Source organism: Larus michahellis, chromosome 14 (assembly GCF_964199755.1).
Source record: "Larus michahellis chromosome 14, bLarMic1.1, whole genome shotgun sequence".
NCBI classification, from domain to species: domain Eukaryota; kingdom Metazoa; phylum Chordata; class Aves; order Charadriiformes; family Laridae; genus Larus; species Larus michahellis.
Window position 1 is genome coordinate 873,561 of NC_133909.1, and position 20,483 is coordinate 894,043.

General features: G+C 48.0%; 1 protein-coding gene across 5 annotated transcripts in view; it reads left to right on the forward strand.

The window, feature by feature from the left end:
- Window positions 1–20,483, forward strand: part of MAP2K4 (mitogen-activated protein kinase kinase 4) — a 106,519-nt gene that overhangs the window by 51,526 nt on the left and 34,510 nt on the right. For all 5 annotated transcript variants that reach the window (XM_074607131.1, XM_074607130.1, XM_074607134.1 and 2 more), the window contains 2 exons: window positions 5,620–5,794; window positions 15,854–15,973. In XM_074607131.1, the coding sequence (XP_074463232.1) occupies window positions 5,620–5,794; window positions 15,854–15,973 (295 nt within the window). The remainder of the gene's footprint in view (window positions 1–5,619; window positions 5,795–15,853; window positions 15,974–20,483) is intronic.

Consider the following 20,483-nt stretch of genomic DNA (forward strand, 5'->3'; position numbering starts at 1 on the left):
CGGCTCAGGAGACGTAACGTTTCAGAAAAAGAGTCGGTGTTCTCAGAAGGGCTGTTTAAATTACATTAGCTCAGTTTTCTCTGGTGTTATTCTGAAATGCTCGAACCCGGTGTAAGTTTTGAATACCCAGCCGTGGTGGGTTCAGCGAACGTGCTGCAGTCTGGCTCGCGTCCAAATCAAAATGAGTTTGGGATTAATGTGCTCAGTTAAATTCAGTACAGGCTTCACCACGATGAATTGAGAGGTTTCCTCAGTGTCAAGGGCAGGTTTAATCAAAATCCGTTATAACTCAGTAGTTTACCAGGGGAGCTTCGTACCAAATATTGACGTTTTAAAAGCCTCAGCCAAACCCCACCGAAGTCAGGGAGACGCTTTGCAGCCGTGAGCGTGTGCTGGACCGAGTCTTGAGGGGAGGGCTGTGGAAGGGGCTGTGCCATCTCCTTGTTAGTCTCTTTATTTTAAAATCCTGGAGGGACGTGGAAAGGCAGAGCAATGCGAGGGATAACGCCTGCCACTTGGTCATGGTGAAAGGGAGCAAGCGGGCTCTTGCTTTTAGTCTCAGTAGCCAAGAGATGCAAAACTGAACCCTTTCCTTCCTTTGACACGTTTTCTCTATCTCCTCTTCATGTCTAGGAATCTGTTATTCAATGTAACTAAGCCTCAGGACAGCTTACCTGGGTCAGAGCAAAACCAATTTAGTTCTGCCCCTCCTGAAAGGATGCTGCTGCTCATCAGCTTATTGGGTGCAGAAATGTCTTCTCGTGAAAATCTGAAAGATTTGTAAGAGCATCAACGTTTTCAGCCCTCTAGAGAAAAAAAAAAAAAAAAAAAAGCCAACACAAAAGCCACTTCTTTTGGAGACTTTCCCCAGTGAAATTTAAACTAGGGTTGCTTTTTTATTAGTGTTAGGCGGCAGGATCTGAAAACTGTTTTATAAGTACCACAGACATTGAGACATTGCAGCCTCTCCAGGCTATTTGAAAGGCTCGGTGGAAACACGTTAGCCAAAGTCATAAGCCATGTTTGTACTCCGAAGTTACCACCAGTGCACAGTGTTATTAAAACCCTGCATTTTGCACGGAAGCTTTTCTGTTAGGATTTACTTTTTAGCATTCCTTTGGCTGACTGACCACAGATCAGATGTAAAGTCCCCTTGTGTTGAGCAGCTTTTACCAAACTTGTGGAGAAGTAGAATGTGTTCTCATTAACTATAGTGTAAATAGGAGCCTTAATGAGAGACTTCCTAGACGAGTCCAGCGCTAGGCAGGCTTGTGAAGCACAGCTGGACCCAAGTGTGCTCAGATCTTTTTGACTCAGCAGATTTTTTTTATTCATGCCAACTGTAATGTCCAATACCTCAACTCTTGGGCTTCTTTGAGTCCTGCATAACACTTCGCAAAGTAAAACAAAGAGGAGATAGGTAGCTACCTACAGCATCTTTCTGGCCTTGCTTTATGTCTGATAACTTTCAATTTTGCTTAAAAAATCCACCAACTTTTCTCTGCTTCTCCCCTCGGTCCTCCTTTTTCATGCCAAGGAAATGCTTGTTTTAAAAGGGTTTGGCATCCCTGCAGTTTGGGGCTAGCAGCAGGGCTCGGGGAACTAACACAGCCTGTCCGAGAGCTTTCCAAGGTCTCCGTGGTTCTTCCTGGGAGGTTTCCTGGGCCTCCAGCGGTGGCAGACCTTCCCGTGGGCTCTGCCTGGCCAGGCTTGCAGTGAGCAGCAGGCGTGTGACCCCGTCCTTGGCCCGGCCGCGGTGCCTGGCGCCAGCCGGCCGCCTGCCTCCTGCCAAGCTGGACCCACAAACGTTTTCATTTCTGACAAAGGGCAACTGTTTGGAGGAGTTGTTGTCTTGCTTGGTGCTCCTAATCCCTGGAATAACTGCTGTGACAAGCATAGTAACCATCTGCGCGAAGACCGATACATTGGCGCCTTTCAAGTGCAGTAATCGCAACGACATTCTGAGCCTATATATTTTTTTTTTTTCTTTTAAAACTTTTCAAAAGCAAGATGAGGGGTTGGAAGCTCAAGTAATCCTGGACAAGTCATCAGGAGCTATAGTCCCTAAGGCACGTTTGAAAATCCTACTTTTAACTGTTTGAGGAGTCTCTCACCCTCTTTAGCTATTTATTTTACTTTTTAAATCCTACATGAAGCCCCACAAGTCCATTTTAGACATCTCAATCATTTGGAGAGAATATCTGGCCATTTTTGCCCAACATTCCCAGCCTTGGAGAGATTTGGATTGCACAGTTTAAAAATGAAATGGTGAGAGGAGGCACGTGTCTGACCACATCTGTGCAAACGAACGAGCACTGACCGCAGGGACTGAAATCTGATCGGCTGCAGAAGCAGGGACTGGGCATTAATTACTTTTCACCTTTGTTAGACACTGTTCTGTGTGGTTACCCTTCTGTTTCTGAAGCGAGCTGTTGTAGTGTCCAGCGCAGTGGGATGCAGGGCAGGGTTTAGGCAGGGTTTTGGGTATTTTGGGGGCATGTCCGCCCCGTGGATTTAAGTTCTCGCGTGTCTGCAGCAGTGCAAATCTAGTAATAGACGTACTGCATTGATAATTTACTGGTTCTTATTGCCTCACTTGGTTTTACATCAGAAAATTCCCATTTGATATCAATGCAGAGAGTCTGTGTCCTACATTTGCGTTTTTTGAGCTGCTTTCTTGACATGGGAATCCCTTGGGATTTTGATTTACACTGAAAAATTCCTGACATAAAGCGTAGGGGTTTTTTGATGCGAAAAGTAATCATTGCGTTCCAGTTACTGGCCCTTAGGAAAGACCATGCTGCTTAAAGGAAAACTGCATTGTTTGCATGAGACAAATTAGCTAAATGAGCAAAATCTATATTAAAGTGTCTGTCGCTCTGTCAAACCTGTCATTTGGTTACTTGACCATTTCCCTGGGTATTTGAAAAAAGACAAGCAGGAACTGTGATTGCAAAACAAGGCAGATGGCATAATAAATACGTAATGGAAATTAAGCCCAGCTCCAACGCGTGAGGTTTTGTGGATGGTGATGGCACATGTCGATCCAAACCCCTGGAGCTCCGCTGCTCCCCACCAGAACCCAGCTGCGGTGGGCGCTTGGGGCAGACCCGTGGAGCTCCCAGCTCCCATCTTCTTCCCGTCGGCTCCAACCACCCATCCCGCAGCTGCGGGAACAATGGCACAGATCTGCTTTCATGCTACAGCTGGGGAGAAACAGGCTTCTTGTGTAACAAGGAAATAATGAATTCAAATTCGTTTTCTCTTCTGATATAGGGTAAGAAAAGCAAAGTTTCCTGGGCAGAAAAACAGACAGAGGGAAGATTGGAGATGGGTTTAATTGCTTTATTTGAATAAACCATGTCACCATTTGTATTTTTTAACTCTCTGAGAACTTCAATATGACTTTTTTTTTTTTTTTTTAAACAAGAGATGGAAAGGGTTTGCTCAGAAAAATCAAATCTCACATTTCACCCTCCTGGTGACACCTCTCTGCCTTTTGGAACAAGATTTAGCTCTGGATGGTCGTGGCTCTTCGCCAGCTGGCAGGGGGTAGGCAGGAAATGCCCGTTTGCCAGTGCCTCAGCGTGACGCGTGTCACCTACCTTCTCCCATCAAAAGAAGAACTGGTTTTATGGTGCTGACAAAATAGGATGGCCGAGCAGTTAGATAGTGATTCATGCAGTTTCCAACGTAAGCTGCCTGCAAAGACAGCTGGCAAGTCTGGAGGTCGTGTTTCTTTTCCTTTTTTTTCTTCTCTTCTTTTCTTCTTTTCTTTTTTTTTTTTTTTTTCATTTTACTGCCTTATTTTCATTCCTTGCTTTTTAGTAAGCGAATTCCATGGAGAACGCCACTCAATGCAGTGTTTTATTATGCACAGAAACTCAGAGATACGTAAATAGTGCTAACAAAGGGGTGCCACCTCTGCCTCCGTGGGCTGCTGTGTCCGTCACATTTGTGCCGTGTTGTAGCACTACCAGCAGGTTTTCCGAATTCTTCCTAAGGGCAGTGGAGGCGCAATGGAGGGAGCAACAGATGAAAAATCTGAAGGTAGGCAGGTTAGAGAGCAGGAAGGACCAGGGCAGGCCGAGCACAGAAGGGGAGAGGAGCTGTTGAGCAAGGCTCTTCATGGAACGGGCCGAGGGTTCAGGACATGCAGCTGCTCAAAGCCCGGAAGGTGCTAAACCAAAGCTTTGCAGAGAAGCTGGAGTGCAGCAGATGAAGCCATCTGAACCGTAGCTGCGCCAGTCAGTTGACCTTTGGATCTGACCTCGTCGCCCTTGCAAAACCCGGGTTCCAAATAAAACCAGTGGAGGTCATGGTTGGGTCTACCATCGTATCCAACAGGGTAGTGTTTGCAGCTGCTGGTTGACAAACAGTCGGTTTATCAGCGTGGAATTGGCCGTAACGTGTGTATTCCTCTGGCTGATGAACTCAATAAGCTTTACCTGTTTGGTTGGATACTTCATGTGTGTTCTGCTCGTTTGGCAGGAACCTAGATCAAGTGCCCAAGAGAAGTGATCGGGCTCCAAGGGATGAGTTTGACAGAATTTCCCTTGTACACAAGGTGGCCAGAAGTACCTGTGGGCTTTAATATCTGCATGAGCTTGGTGTGCCCTGTCATGGGAACTGTCTTTAATGCCGTTAATGCTACTTGAAAGTGGGAAACTCAGGCTTTTGACTTACTTTACAATCCAAGAAGTGTGAATCGGCTAATTAATTAATCAAAAACTGAAAATTTGCATGGCATTTTAGGATGACCAGTGTTGAAAATACTTGTGCTTTTCCTACTAATTCAGTGATAGCGTTGCTGTGTTTGAGTGAGTAATTGTGGGCACCTTAAAATAGCCGTTGAACTCTTCTTGGTCTGCTCCTTACCTGGGCACATCCTGGTGGCTTCAGTAGGAGCAGTGTTTGCCCGAGAACATTAATTTAGGTGTTTGGTAAAGACACACTTGAACAGTCAGTTTGTGTTTTCATATATCACAAGCCATTTGTCTTGGTTTTTATGCGAATTATTGGCTCTTTATTTGTTTTTGAATAAATTAAATGATTACCTAAAATGTTGTTTGTTTGTTTTTTTTAAATTAATTGCAGTTTTCCATTAAGAGCAAACTCTTTCTAAAGTCCCCTTGATTCCCACAGAAGATCTTGCCTGGGTCGCACAGACACCCAACTAGAAGGGAGGCAGATGCTGGGACCGTGGTGGTGTAGAGCAGCAGAAGCTTTTGGGAGATGGGGCTGGGGAGAGCACTTTGGACTCTTGGTTCTGCATGTTACCAGATCGTGCTTGAAGCCTGATGTATTTTATGCAAAGTAGAAAGAAAACTGTGTAAATAAGTGACTAGAATGACTCTACTGTATGAGACACATTGAATTTTACACCGCAGCTGGAGAAACTTATCCTTAATTGGAGCTGTGGGCAAGTGTATGTCATTTTTGGTTTAACATTTTCCCCTCACCCCTGCACCCCCTACCCCAACCAAAATCCTTCGTGGAGTTAGATTGTTGCTGTAGCCTTTGTGAACCCCTCTCTTCTAATGTTTAATCAAGTGCTGAAAAGAGAAATTTACAGACTATTTAAAATGTGGAAAAATTGCTTCCCAATATTTTTGACAGAGAGAGACTGAGAACACACAGCATTGAATCATCAGGAAAATTGAAGATTTCCCCTGAACAACATTGGGATTTTACAGCAGAGGACTTGAAAGACCTTGGAGAAATTGGACGAGGCGCTTATGGTTCTGTCAACAAAATGGTCCACAAACCAAGTGGGCAAATTATGGCAGTTAAAGTAGGTGATGCCCGTACTTACATTTGTACTTCAGTCCATTAGGGATGAAATGTGATGGAGAATTAATGTTCTTCCATCTAGCACCCATCTACTGCTCTTTTCTGTTTATTTCCAGTGTAAAGGCTGCTATTTGCTGAAAATGCGTTGTATAATGGCCATATTGTCAGTGATTTGTGAAGCTCTCATAATTGCTTGTGCCCTTTGAAAATGCCTATCAGGAACCTCCTGTTTTGAGGGGATCACGTGTCTCTGGAGACTGATAATAGGGCATGGGCCTTTCACCTCTGGGTCACTGGTTCAGGTACAGCCTAGGTTGGTGGTAGGCACAAGTTGACATCTAATAGCTTCTTGGTGTCTTTAGTGAAATAAGCTAGTGACTTAAAATTTGCTTTTTGTGTAAGTATGTGCCGTGGTGTAGCCTCACCGGAAGAAGTGGGAATGGAGTGGACACCTAGAAAGTGTTTTGCTCTTGCCGAAGTATGATGGAGCGTCTTCGCTTTGTGCTTACCATGCCGGACCTGCTCTGGAGATGGAAAGCTTAGCAGTTTTCTGGACTGTCCACTTTCTACCTTATGCCATCCCAAAAATCACCTTAAAACCAGAAACAATATGCAGCCTCATTTCCCAGCTGGGCGACGTGGAGTAATCTTTGTCTCGCCGCAGTGGTGCTGCACCCTGGGCATCTTTGAGGAGCTGCTTGCCCATGGAGCTGGGCGAGGTGGGCAGCAGCCGCTCTCTCTCTCTCTTGTCCTTTTCTTTGCTTGCTGCTGGCTGGTAGCTAATGGCATCAATCTTTTAACTCTTGATGGTATCAACTGTAAGTGCTCCCACGACTCCCATGAAAGAGTAGATGTGAGCTATGTAGGAGTCTGTTGCTCTCATTTCCAGCTCTCTCTGTCTTCTTTGGAATATTCCCTGATCTGATCTGGAAACCCTCACTCCTGCTGGTCTCACGTGCCAGGTAGACATGTCTCAGCCCCAGCTCTACCTGCTGTGAATGCAATTCGTACTTGTCTCTAGTGTGGCAGGTTACTGGAGTAACCACCATCCTTTGATTTTTCTCCAGTAAATATTGACTTCTTCACAGCAGTGGGATCACTGGCCAGGGCTCTGAGTGTTTTGGACCACCATGCAGTGGTGTTTCAACCTGTTCTTGAATCCCTAAAAGTCTCCAGTAGAGGCTGCCTGTAGCTAAAGGCTTGTTTCTCTTAGTTGCCTTTGGTGGAGCTCGTAGATGGAGTTTGCAGATGGCAGGTTGAAAACCGCTGATGTAGTGAAATGGTGCCTGGGCACCCCCAGCTTCCCAAACCCAGGGTGTGTGACCCGAGTAACTATAGTTGTGCTACAATAATCACGATAGCCGTGGGTAAGAAAAAGGCATACCTACAGCTGCTTGCTTTGTTATCCAAAGCTCTGCAGCGGGTACAGCTGTGCCAGGACAAGAGCTCTGTTGGAGTAGCTAACGTCGCCCAGAAGGAGATATGTCTGCTGGCACAGAAATTCCGTTGTCCCAGACTGTGTTGCACAAGGGGTGCTCAGCATTGTAGGATAATCTTATCAGCGTCGAGGGTCTGTGATGCAGGTACAGCTTCCACCTGGGAGGCAGAAGGCACCAATGCCGTGCCGTTGGAGACGACGTTGCACAGCATGTTGAGCTGGCTTTCCCAAGGGAAGAGAGGTGGTCTGAGCCCTACGGGGGTGCTGGCCTTGGGGGCTTACTTTTAAACGAGCAAAACCTGGTAGGTTTACAGTGGCTAAACTTTGAAATGCCAAAGCTGTGGGCTGGGATGGTGCCACCTTCTTTTCTCTGAACCTGCTCCACTTGGGCAGGCATGGCTAGGCCTGCAGGAGAAGGAAGGTCGGAGGGTCTGGGCAACCACATAGTTTCTAAAACATTAGTGGCAAGGGTCTGTTTGTCCCAGTGGGGATAAAACATGAAATTGAATGAAGGGAGACCTGTGAGTGGAACGTAACTGAGGTCTCCAAGGCAGCAGCAGCTATGGATGGTGCAGTTATTTGAGATGAGGTTGCAGGACAGGGCTGAGCTTGGACTAGTGACTGCTTCATCCCAAACTACTCAGCCTTTTCTTTCTTTGATTGCTGTTGCTTTTGGGGCAGCTGAGATTGTGCATTAATCTCCCTGTTCCTGCTCTGTCTAAATCTGCCCCGTGGGCCATCCACGTCTGAGGCTGTCCACCTCCTGCTCTCTCTGTTTCCTTTGAGCCTGTGGTGGCTCGAAGCCTTCTGAAGCCCCAGCTCCCCACCTGCATTCAGGGAAACCAGCTGCTCTCTGCGGTCTCTCTCTGCTCTACAGGCAGGAACTTCACTTGTTCTCTTCTCCTTCAGCATAAGGCCCTTCTGTAAGAGAACATCAGGAAGGTTTAAAAGAGGGGTGGTGGTTTGGGAAGAGAACATGTCAGTCTGGTGATTTGAGGTCTTGGCTGTGATCTTAACGACGCCTGCTTGCAACTCCATGGTGTGACACCGTGCTGCATGCAGGGCACCAGGAGCACTGCCCTGCCGCTAGCGGGATTGCGAAGGCAGTGTCCCTGGTTATTTGGTGGTGCTGCTGTCCTGCTCCTGTGCCTTCCCCAAGAGCAACATCAGTGCGGCAGGCACATCATCCTTGGAAGGACATTCAGCAGTAGGAAATAGCTTTGTGGAGGTCACAAGCCAGAAGTTGTTGGCTGTTCTGTGTTGATGAGTGAAACACGGAGATGGCTACAGAAGCTGCTAATTAGATGCAGATAAAATTGGTATGGGGGCCTCCCACAGCTGCTCCGCTGCCCTTCACCAATACCCGAATTTCCACTACCACGGCTGCAAATTTCCAGTGCAGTCAGGTATCTTCCTACCCCGCTTCTGGAAGGGCCGAGTCCTGTTTGCAGCTACCGTGACGGGGCTGCGCCCCTCATGGCTTATCAGCCCCTTCTGTCCTGGGCAGATTCAAATCCTTGTTCTGCCAGCGTGCTGCAGTGATGTTGTAAAGAGCAGGGGAAACATTACTCTTTCCCGCGAGCTGGAGGCTTCCTCTGGCTGATCCCGGCTCCTGCTGCGCCAGGGCAGCCCGGGGCCTCTGGGCACTCATCCTGCTCCCCTCAGCCTACGCGGCTGACGGAGTGCACCCTCAAATCCTGTTTCCAGCTTCTTCCTCTGTTTTTTCTTTCAAGCCTGTCGTGCCTTGGCGCAAGGTTCCTTGCAGTGTGGTTTATCTCACCCGGCCACTTTCTCCCCACTGGGTGTGCGTGGCACCAGCGCCGCAGAGCAGCCGGCTCCTGCTGCCGCAGGAGCTCCCCGAGCACAGCCCTTCTGCTGCACTTCCCGTCTGCGTTCCTTACCTCTGCAGGAAAACAATCCCTGAGTGCTGAAATATCACTGAAATAACTTGAGATCTGCAAGCGGGGGCACCTTTTTCTTTCATTTTTCCGTTTTACGCATTTTGGCCTCATCAGCCATCATCCCGGCAGAAGTAATCCTGGCACCTTTAATGGAGGTGTCGAGCTGCTCCCGGGCAGGGCTGCCAGGCCCCTGGGTGACTCAGGAAGCTCTCATCTGTGCTCCAGCGTCAGCGGCAAAAGGAGGAAAATGAGCCTCGTCACATCGCTGGCATGAAACCACTGCAGCACAGCTTCGGCTGGCCGAGCATTTCTGGGGAGAGGCTCGGATGATGGGCTCGTATCCCCAGTCCTGCTCCTCCCCCTCCTTCAGCCTGTGTCATTCTGTGCCTCTATGAATTTAAATAACGAAAAGGCATTAGTGCCTCTTCTGGAACAGGCTGGAGCAGCTGCTGGTGGCTGCAGCAGGTTGGCTTCGGAGGCAGACAGTTGTAGACTTTGCCGTGATGCTTTTGCATCCCTCACCCTTTCTGCCGTAGACAGCTCTTCCTAGAGCCGTGAGGGAGAGGATAAAGGAAAGAGGAATCCAACTCAGAGGATTTGTATGCAAATTTTTCTCATTTTTGCCCCTGGAAAATGTTGTATTTTGTTTTACAAATCTTAGTAAAAGACATTCCTCTTGTTCATTAGGTCTCTTCCTCTCCCAGATCTTCCTAGAGATGCAAAGTCCCTGTTTGCTGTGGGTCAGCTGGCATCGTGGTCTTCCTCTCACTGAAAAAAACCCTGTTCGTTGTCTTGAGAGTTTATTGGTATAGGAGTTCAAGACTCTTCCAGGTGGGAAAGAATCACAGACTCTTCAGAGTTGGAAGGGACCTCTAGAGATCATCTAGTCCAACTCCCCTGCTAGAGCAGGATTGCCTAAAGCACATCTCTCAGGGCTGCATCCAGGCGGGTCTTGAAAATCTCCAGAGAAGGGGACTCCACACCCTCCCTGGGCAGCCTGTTCCAGTGCCCAGTTTTGTCCAGTGCCAGCTCTGTGCAAATTCGCAATTTGCAAGGCCAGTGTGTACATTAACTCCTCACCTCCTTGGCAGGTTTCTCTTCTGGGCTTCTTGTTTTCCTTGAAGAAGTCCCTGCCCTGGCTAGCAGCACCAGCACCAGCTCTCTATGGCGTTGCCTGGTCTGGCTTCCAGTTCCACGCAGAGTCCTTTGACTTTTGCGTCTGGTTTCTTGTTTTCCCTTCAGTCCGTTATAGCCCGGCCTGTGGAGGTTCACAATCTCCCCAGCTTCTTCGCCCTGCGGAGAGCCCCGCTCCCTTCTCGCCATCTGCTCTGCTGCCGTGGCCCCGGGTTTTATCGCAGCGACGTCACAGTTTGTGCAGTTCTCCAGCCCCCTTTTGTCTTTACCCTGCAGCATCACCATGTGTCCTTGTCCCAGCTGCCCTGGGGGGTTCTGCATCTTGTTTCATGAGAGTACCACAAAGTCAAGGAACAGGACTGTCTGTGGCACATCAGAGGAACCATAGGGAAGCCCCATTTTATTTGGGTGAAATGGTTTTCTTGGGAAGCTTACCCAGCAGCTGGGGGGTTTCTTTTTGTCCTGAGGTTTCCCTCTGGCACTGGTGATAGTTCACGCCAAAAAAAGTGCTTTACAAGATCCTTGGCATACTTCATTTTTCCAAACTGGTATAAAAATACATAAATGAAAAAAAGTCCAAAGTGGAACGAAAGCTGGGGGGAGTGTTCTCCCTGTTGGAGCAGGATGCTCTGCTTTTTACTTACGTAGCATATGTAATACCTAGTGTGGGGTTTATTGGCCAGGGGACTTAAAACGGCCCCTCGAAGGCTGGGAAAGTTTCTTTGAAGAGTTCACAAGATCAGTATTCTGTTAGGTGGCACCTGTGCGGGTCAGCAGCCCGAGCGTGGCCGCGGTGTCCCGAGGCCCCCCCTTCAGCCCCCTGCCCCACAGCAGGGAGCGCCTCCCTGTTTGGGGTTCAGTATTGGCAGCTTCTGCCAGTTTCTCATCCAGAGACGAGTAGAGTGGTTTGTGCTTTGGTTGACCTTCAAGCTTCTTGCCGTGGCCCCATGGAAACAACTTGCACCTCTTTTTAATGAAACTGTTTTTCTGTCAGAAATGGTTATACCTAGGAGCGTAAGCCAACTGAGGAGAGGGCATTTCTGTCCACCGTCCTTGTGTTTGGTTTTCCCCCACCCCAAAAGACGTAGTGATTTTCAGCCACATACCAGAATTTTCTGTATCTTCCAGTATCTACGATGTAAATCAGCCCAGCTGATTTAGTTCTGCTCTGCAATATTGCCAAGCCTAGTCTCCAGTTCCAGCTAGTGTCATCAGATGTGATCGCTGGTTTCTTGTTCTCTCTTTATCTAGCGGTATTTTTGACCGCGCTACAGGTGGTCTTCTGCTTCTTCTACTCTAAACTTGCCCTAAGAACATCTGAAGCAGTTTCAAGATCAGTTGGCTAATTGGAGAAGCTGGCCGGGGCACTGTTTAGAGGTAAATAAAATTCAGCAGGACGTTAAGCCTGTGAGGTGTCCATAGAAGATCCCTGTTCTTCCTGGAGAAGCCCAGTAAGCTGTGGAGCCATTTTTTGTTCAGAGTGCAGTAACGCTCACATCATTTTGCCTTGGAGTCAGTGCTTACTCTCTCATCCGTAGCTTTGAAACAGATGTTCGTGTCTTTGGCTTTCACAGATTTTCTCTGATGGCAGCCTTGCAGCTGAAATAGCCTGCTAAGGATCAGATATCCCTGAGAGCAGAAATTTAACATTTATTTACACCTCCGTAATCTCTCCATCCTTACCTGGATGCCTGATAGCCCACAGAGCCCACCAAAATGACCCATTAGCGTATTAAACTCAGTCAAGGGACAAATTTCTCTCTCCTTACGATTTCCCATATGGCTTCTGAAGAGAGTCTTTGGACTTTCTGCAAGCTGGCATTATTGCAAATCATCATTTCCATTCTTTGCACAACTAGGTACCCTCTCCCAAGTTGACTCATTGTGATTTAGTGAGCAGCATTTTCTTTTCACTCATCCATTTGGGTGGCTGGCTGAGAGCTGGGGAAACCAGTGCTCCAAGCCCTGCTGGTGGTGGTGCACTGGGAAAGGAGCGAATGAGGAGGGGCTGAAAGGAAACAGTGAGGGAGAGCGGGACCCTTACTGCAGGAGGTGGGAAGCTAGTCGTGATCAGTGGAAGACCTGACATCCTTCTGTCAGGGGGAGCTGTGTTTCAGATGGGTAGATAAATAGTCTCGTCCTCAGCAGCGAGTGGGCAAACCCCCTCCTTCCTCTTGGTTTGGTGTCCTCAGTCCCTGCCATCCCCCGGCAGCACCAGCCCTCCGGTGACACTGTCAGGCCCTGCTGGGGACACACGGGAGCCCTGCACGCAGGGCAGCACTGTGTGGTCTCACAGCTCGAGGAGCTGGTTTTCAGTTTGGTGTTCATAGCTTTTTTTTTTTTTCTTTTCTTTTTGTTTTCTTTTGTTCTCTCTTTTTTTTTTTTTTTTTTTTTTTTAACTGGTCTCTGCCCACTGCACCTGAATCTTTTCATGTGCGTCTTGGGGCTGGGTGATTTCTGTTTTGGGTCCGGTTTCTGGGATCTGTCTGGTTTTAGGTTTGAGGGTGGTCCAGTCCGCGGGATAACTTGTCCTTTTGCTGTTGACGCTGCCTGGGATGTTGCTCTCAGAGCTCTTGTTCCCGATGTCACAAGGCTTTGTCCTAACCTGTGTTTTTATTAGAAGGGCTGGAGAATTTTCTCCTGGAGGATTTGATGCAGTTCAAATTTGAGACCAACAATGAACTATTGAAAAAGAGACTTTCCATAAGCCTCTACTGCAAAACCTACTTTTTCCATATGTGGCTTGTTTGGCCGTGTCAGTGACTACAGGCAGTAGAGTGACCAGGCTGAGAGGTGTAAGACCTGAAGCTAAGTCAGACCTGTCCATCCCTCTCTTAAATCGTGTCTTCAGGCTGTTGCCTCACCTGGTGTCCTCCTTCCTTGCCATCTCCCACGTTCCTGGAGGACTCTGTCTGTGGTAGCTCTGTGGTGTCTTGCTCTCTGCCTTGGAGTTAGGTGGCAGATCGTCATTGTGGCTCCCGTGCTATTTGGGCGGTGGCTGCTTGTGCCTTCAGTCACCTTTTGCCGTTTCTTCCTTGTTTCGCTGGTGAATGCTGGTTCCTTAGCTGGTGAATTGGGACCACTGGCCTGCAGCAGCCTCCCTGGTGCACTCCAGCTAAACAAAGCCATCTTTTCCAGCCTGGGCTGACCCCAGCTCAGCGCTGTGCTGCACGCTGCTCCTGGTAGTTTCCCCCTCCTCTTGAATTTGCCAGTCTCCAGTCTCCAGCACTCTTGTATGAGACCTCCCAATCTTGCATCATGTCCTTACCTTCGCTCCCTGAAGCAGGGTTTGTGGGGGAGTCCCTGCTGGCTTCTCAAGGTGTCCTTTGGCTCCCCTGTCTGCCTATCCAGGCAGACTCTGCCCTGTAGTCAACCCACTGTCCATCCTCTGGGTTCTCTGCCTGCCCTTTCTTTTTCTCCCTGGGGAGTTTTTATTTGGGAAAAGGAGGAATCTTTGGGTTCAGTGTTGTTGTGGTGTGCCCTTAAAGCCACCTCTGCCATACAACATATATTTCACGTATTTTGCAGAGCTGGAGAAGTACAGAAGAAAAGGAAATATCAGAGTGGGAGGAGATGCTGTCAGGGGAAGTTGTGGAGTCTGAGGAGCGTGCTGCAGGGATGGCTGGGACAGGATTGTGCAGATGCAAAGGGAATGCAGAGGGGGGCTGGGGAGACTCCTGGGTGACCAGGAAAGAGGTTTTTTGGAGACAGATGCAGAGTTGACACAGACGGGAGACGTGAGTTACAATATGGAGAAAAGCTCCTTTTGGTATTGCTCCTCAACAAAGAGGCGAACTTTTCAGAGGAGCGGGTAGACTAAACTATTCTTCATATAGGTCTCAGCACGGTGGCTTTGGCATCTGTTGTCTTCTCTGGAGGTCAGAGCAATGGTGTTATCATTTCCCACAGTGCTGATAGTGATGACCTAGAAGGAGACATTCGGTCTGCTCAGCCTTTGATACCTGAGCAGGGGGCTGTCGAGCTTCGTGTGGTGTAGACGCAAGACAGAGAAATAATCAAGCTCATCAGGCTTTTTTCAGTGGCATGTCTGAACTTCTGTGAAAAAGACTTGAACCAGTGACCTAGAGGTGAAGCTTTGGAGTTTCATTACTAGTCCCTTGCTCTGTTTGTGACTACAGAATCCCACCCACTCAGTGGCATCGCAGCGTGTGGGTGTGCTGGGCAAGGCTCTTGCCAGTTTGCCCAAGCACTCTAGAATTTGCCGGGAGGGAAAAGGGCAATATGAACGTGACAATTACTAGTCTAGGCCAAACTAGAGCTACTAGAACATAAAGAACGAGTGGTGAAATACCAAAATATCAGGATACACCAAAGGTAAGGAAAATTATAGTGTTGATACTGTCCTCATTTTGTGTGGGTCATGACAAAACAGTCATGCACCATTTCTCAAATGGCGGTATATGAATGGTCAACCTTGAAAGTACCTTCATTTGCGTAGCCTTGTGCTTGCTGATGTGTGTGGTCTTGACGCCACCAGCAGTTGCTCCCAGGGCAGTAGTGTCGGTGGGAGAAGGTGCTGGTGTCTTGCAGATTTTTCCCACAATCTTCAATAATTTTTCTTTCTGGGATAGCCAAGTAGTTTTTCTCCTCAAGAAGGGTCCAGGCTACCTCCGTTGCTTTGGACTTCTTGCAAAATATTTTTTTCTTATATTTTTTTAATGGTTTTTCAACATGAGTCACACCTTCAGGATCACAGTTTTCCTCACTTGTGATTCTAGGAAGGCATTAATTAGTGCAAGATGTTAAATACGTCTGTAAAATCACATGAAAAACTGGGGATGGTCTTTTCCATCCTTCGTTTAACAAACTTCACGTTTGAACATGTAGAGTTTTCTATTTTCAAACTGGTGTTCTTCTTTCAAGCCCAAATGAGACTTTTCCTTATATATGATGTGTATATATAGTGTGTGTATACACATAGCATATATTTTATATATGCAAAGTACCTTTATATAGCGTTAATGTTCCCTAGGCCAGTGTTAGGTAAAGAATTGTTCGTGTTACGAGAAGAGCTCAGGGGACCGTTGCCCACCATCAGTGTTACCAGAGCGATGTGTGCCCTCGGTTCCGTGATGGTCCCTTTTCACTGCGCCCACCGTGCTGGAGGCGTGGTGGAAGGAGCCTTTTTGTCTTCTGTGCTCATCTTAGAAATTTTAAACGTAACATTCCTGGTTAAATTTCAAAACAGCCTTTGAGCCCCATCCAACGTGGCTGAGAACTGTGTGGGAATCTGTTTTGCAATGAAAGCCTGAGTATGTTGTTTTGCTGGAGTAGCTTTCAACGAAATCTCTGCTCTTTCATTTCATTCTGACATTTCATCTGAAACTGTTGATGCTCCTGAGAGGACTGGGGATTTTATAGCCTGAATGAAATGGCTTGAGGGGTTTTCAGTTATGTTTCTTACTTGAGAGCACAGCTTAATTCTCTAGAGTGTGTTTGAGCATGCCTTGGGGGTTGCCTGCTCAGCCTGGGGTTTGGGGTCCCTGGCGCGTTTCTCCAGGGGCGGGTCTGAGGATACAGTAATGGCATGTAAGTGATAAAGTCTCTGCCACTCTTCCTCTTTCAGAGAATTCGGTCGACAGTGGATGAAAAAGAACAGAAGCAGCTTCTGATGGACCTTGATGTAGTAATGCGAAGCAGTGACTGCCCGTATATTGTTCAGTTTTATGGCGCACTCTTCAGAGAGGTGGGCACTCCAAACTTGCTTCATTCATAGCAGAGTTTGGTTTTTACCTTTTTTTTTTTTTTTTTAACTTTGCAGTTTCCAACTTGCAATAAGGAGGAGAAAGTTAATTTGTGTTAGGTTTCTTAGCTCTCCACTTTGAATCAAGGGTATTTAACCAGGAGACCCAGACGTCTGGGTGCTGCTGGGCACGTAAATGCTATTCCCATCGGTTGTCACATCTCTCTGCGTATTTCAGTCTCTCCTTCTTTCCCTCTTTTCTTCTCTCTCGGTGCGTTCTGGGTCTGAGTGTGCTGCCGGGCCGGGCGCAGCGCCGGGAGCCGAGGGTGGTTTCGGTCAATGGCTGCGAGGTGCGACGCTGGGGAGGAGCTGTGTCGCTGTCACGGCAGTGGCAGCTGTGGAAGTAGTGGCAGCTCCCCAGAAGCGTATCCGGGGAGGGTGTGTACGTAGCCAGCCTGGGTCAGGACTCCCGATTGACACTCATCTGCCTCGAAGTGCTTTGTACCTGCAGATACCTAAGAAACAAGGGCAACCCTGCTGGGTCGGACCAAAACTCCTAGCAGAATGCTCTGTCCTGGCAGTGGCCCACAGGAGCCGGTTGCAGAAGCGCGTGTGATACTTTGCCATAGCCGTCAGTCTGCAGCTGAGTGTTTTCTGAGCTAATATGCTGTCTTTGTGCTGAGTGATTCTTTTTTATTTTTTTTTTTAACTGGATTTCTTTTCCATGAAAGTGTTCAGTTTGCCCTTGAATTACGTGCACCTTTTTTTGCATCCATTTTGCTCCCTGAGGGACACTTCCCTGGGCTGTCCGCCCATCGTTTGAAGGCCATCACCTTGATTCATTTTGAATTTTCATCCTGCTGTTCTGAGTGGTGCCCGTAATAGTTCCCCTAGTTTTTGTATTTGAAGAGGCGGTAAATAGTTGATCTTTATCCATCCTTTCTGGGCCACTGAGGATTTTATGGACAGTTGCCACGTTCCCCCTCTGTCATGTCTTACCCAGCCTGGTAAGTGCCAGCCTGTGTCATACACAGAACCCTGCCAGACCTTTGATCATCTTTCTTGCTGTTCTCTGCATCTTTTCCAGTTCTACTCTGTCCTTTTGGTACAGAGACCAAGATTGCATGACTGTTCTTGTAAAGAGCAATATCTGCAATAGCTAGCCTAAAGGCTGTAATTTTGCTGGGCCCTTTGGTGTACGTAGATAGCATGTGCCGTGGAGTGGGTTATTCAATGTGATGCTTCCATGAAGTCTTCCAAGTGAAGAACAGAATTAGAGCGCTGAGAGCTGTGTCAGCTGACCACAGTTAATCCTGACGTGTTTTAGCTGCTTGTGGACAGGAATGCGATGTTAATCACTGCATGTTTGTGACTGTTTTAGCATCTACTTGTTGTAATTTAAGGTAGATACTATGCTGCAGGGCTACAGAAGGTACCCGTCTGTCTCCTTGTACCTTTGCCCAAGTACTCCTACTCCTGTCCAGCTTCAAATGACCAGTAAAAACCGTTGGGAAGCTGGCCTTCTCCATGCAGCCCAGACAGCCTTATGCCGTGGTTGGAGGCCAGTCATCAGGCCGAGTAGAGCCTGTTTAGTACAGGCACAACAAGAGGAATATAGCCCTGGTGAGCAGCACTGCAAGTGTTTGGTCCATTTGCAAGAACAAGAGTTTTGGAGATGAATGAGAAATCCTGGCTATTGCATCTCCTTCCGCCGGAGAGCAGCAGCTCCAGCAGCTCTGCTGCAGGTGTGGATTATTCCTCTCCTGTAGCTGACCCGGTGTTGAAGCTGGCACAGTGTAGGGGGCCAGAGGTGTAGCCTTGCCTGTTACACACTACCTCAGCACAAATCCAGTACACCTGCTCAAGGGGAAAAGGCAAATAGAGACCCACTGGCCGCTTGTTGTCTTTGCATATTATTGGGTATAACAGCCTGCGCAGAGTCTGTTGGGGCTTTACTGGGGAACCAATAGAGGAAGAAGGTCAATGCTATAGTTAAAACCCAAAACTGGGACTGAATATTCAATTCCTGCTTCTAGAGTGTCTGCCTTTGTAATTTTGGCAGGTCCTCTGGCTTTAAATCTCAATCTCTAAAATAAGGGTAGTAGTCCTTTCTTTTCCCATGCTCTGCTTTTTATTATCTGTTTAAACATGAAACCATTTTGGGTGAGGAGACGTTGTCCATGTGCACACAGTACCAGCTTCTACCAAGTGTTGAGCCTCAGCCTTGGCTGAAAATTCCCAGCTTTGACGTTCAAATGATAAGGCTGTCAGCTGCTGTGAAGAGGAGTCTCTGGGCAAGAGAGTATCTTGTCAGATGCTGATGAGCAACATGTTCAGAGCTGTGCGAGCCTGTCAGCTCTCTGCAGCTCTAGGCATATCCCAGGATGTAAGTGGAAGTACGTAAATAGCACAAAACCCTACCTTGGATCAGCATCCAGACATCAGCCTGGCTTCAGCTGCCCCCTTTTTCTTGTCCAAAAATCCCGCCCTTCTGCAGCCAGGCAGAGCTCCTTGGGTTCTCCTTCTGGGAAAGGTTTCAGTAAGGTCACTCAGGGTTGTGTCGTGTTGGTCCCTGGAATTCCCTTTCCCACCCACCCTCAGCATCAGTGGTGTTTGTCTCTAAGATGAAAGCAACCTTCCCCTCTCCTCGGTCCCGTACTGCCAAGGGGATGTTCCAAGTCACGTACCTCAAAGGGACACAGGGTGAGCTGGGATGCTTGGGTAAGGTTTTCTCTCTTGTCACATTAATTACGTCTTTTAAAGCTAGCAAACTGACAGCGGAGAAGCACAGAAAGGAAAAAAAGAATTTCACCGGTGTGTTTGAGCCCGTCTCACTGCCCCCACTCTGCTTAGCAGATCTGTTCCCAAAGAACAGTGACTGATCCAGGTCGCTGCTGCACCATCCCCTGGAGTGTCAGAGCACGTGGGACAGTACTGCAGACTGAATTTCTCTCAGGAAGTCCTACAGCAAAACATGTATAAACAAAGCTCTTTGTTCCAAGGTTTCAACGTGAAAAGTAAGGAAATAAGTTCCCAAAGGTAGATCCTCTCGGGACCGTCTGCTCTGAGCCAGCATTCAGATTTTTCCAGGGATGGATGGAGCTAGAGATAGGAAGTCTTCTGCCTGCTCCTAAAAGGTGAAAGACTTCAATTTGAGCCTCTGTAGAGGAACTTAAACATCAGATGACTGGCAAGAAGGTTGTAGCAGCTTCAGGAGCAGCAGCCGGGCAGCCGGGCGGTTTTGAAAGGCAGGGAGCCCCTCTGGCCGAGTGAGCTGTTGGTGCGGGGAACCGGGGCTAAGCTCTTGGATCCTGACCGTTTGGGGAGTGGGAAGAGTAAACCCAAATGGGACAAAACTGCTCAAGGAGTTATTTTGAAGACAGACAAGTATCCCAGCTTGCAGTTAGGAAAGTAACCGTAAACAGACAAGTTACAGTTGCAGCCTCCATGACTGTGACAGGTTGGATTTGGAAAGGCAAAAAAATACTACACCGATATTTTTCCCTAGCTAGAGCTTGTAGCGGTAGCTGCCTCCCTTGTTCAGCAAGCATGTTCTGATAGGAAAGGTCTCCTCAGGGAACTGGTCCTGCATGTCCCTCAGCAGCCGGCATCTTAACATGTTATTTGCTTCTTGTTCTTTAATCACAGGGGACGTCCTTCTGTTACTGTGTATGTCTTTGTATATAACGTAATGTGTAACAATGCAAAAACTACCAGTTGATAGCTGGGTACGGGACTTTGAGTTTATCGGCGCCCATTAGATGAGATTAAATTGCCTGTTTAATGAAACAGTAACCAAGCTGAAAAAGCAGAAGATGACATTTCAGCCTTTGCATGGAGTAAGGGGCTTCACTGCAGTGGTGCCAGACAGCACACCTGGGGTCAGGTCTTCCATGGGACAGTGCTCTGCTCACTCCTGCTCCCGTGGATGAAGCCCTGACCTTCACATCACCATGTTACACCTCCCGTGATGTTGCAGCATCCTTCATTCTGCTAGTGCAGCTGTTGAGCGAACTGCTCTGTTACTTGGTTCTCTAACAATCCTAGGTAGAAAAAATAAACCTGTTTTCAGTAACAGAAAGAGTCCCTGGGCACTGATGTCGTGTTGTGTGGCAGTGGAAATGGTTTTCCTGCCCGCAGACTGACATGCATCTAGTAAAGGCGGGAGAATGAAGAGACTCAGAAAGAGAAAGGCCTGGAGGAGAGTGCACCAGGGGTAGTGATACCACTAGCTCTGTTCCTGGTTACACTGGCTGTAGAAGGGATTCAGTGGCTGATGAATCATATAATCATTGAATCGTAGAATGGCTTAACTTGGAAGGAACCTTAAAGATCACCCAGTTCCAACCCCCCTGCCCTGGGCAGGGACACCTCTCACCAGCCCAGGTTGCTCCAAGCCCCATCCAACCTGGCCTTGAACCCCTCCAGGGATGGGGCAGCCACAGCTTCTCTGGGCGTCCTGGGCCAGGGGCTCACCACCCTCATTGTAAAAGATGTCTTTTTTTTATGTCCA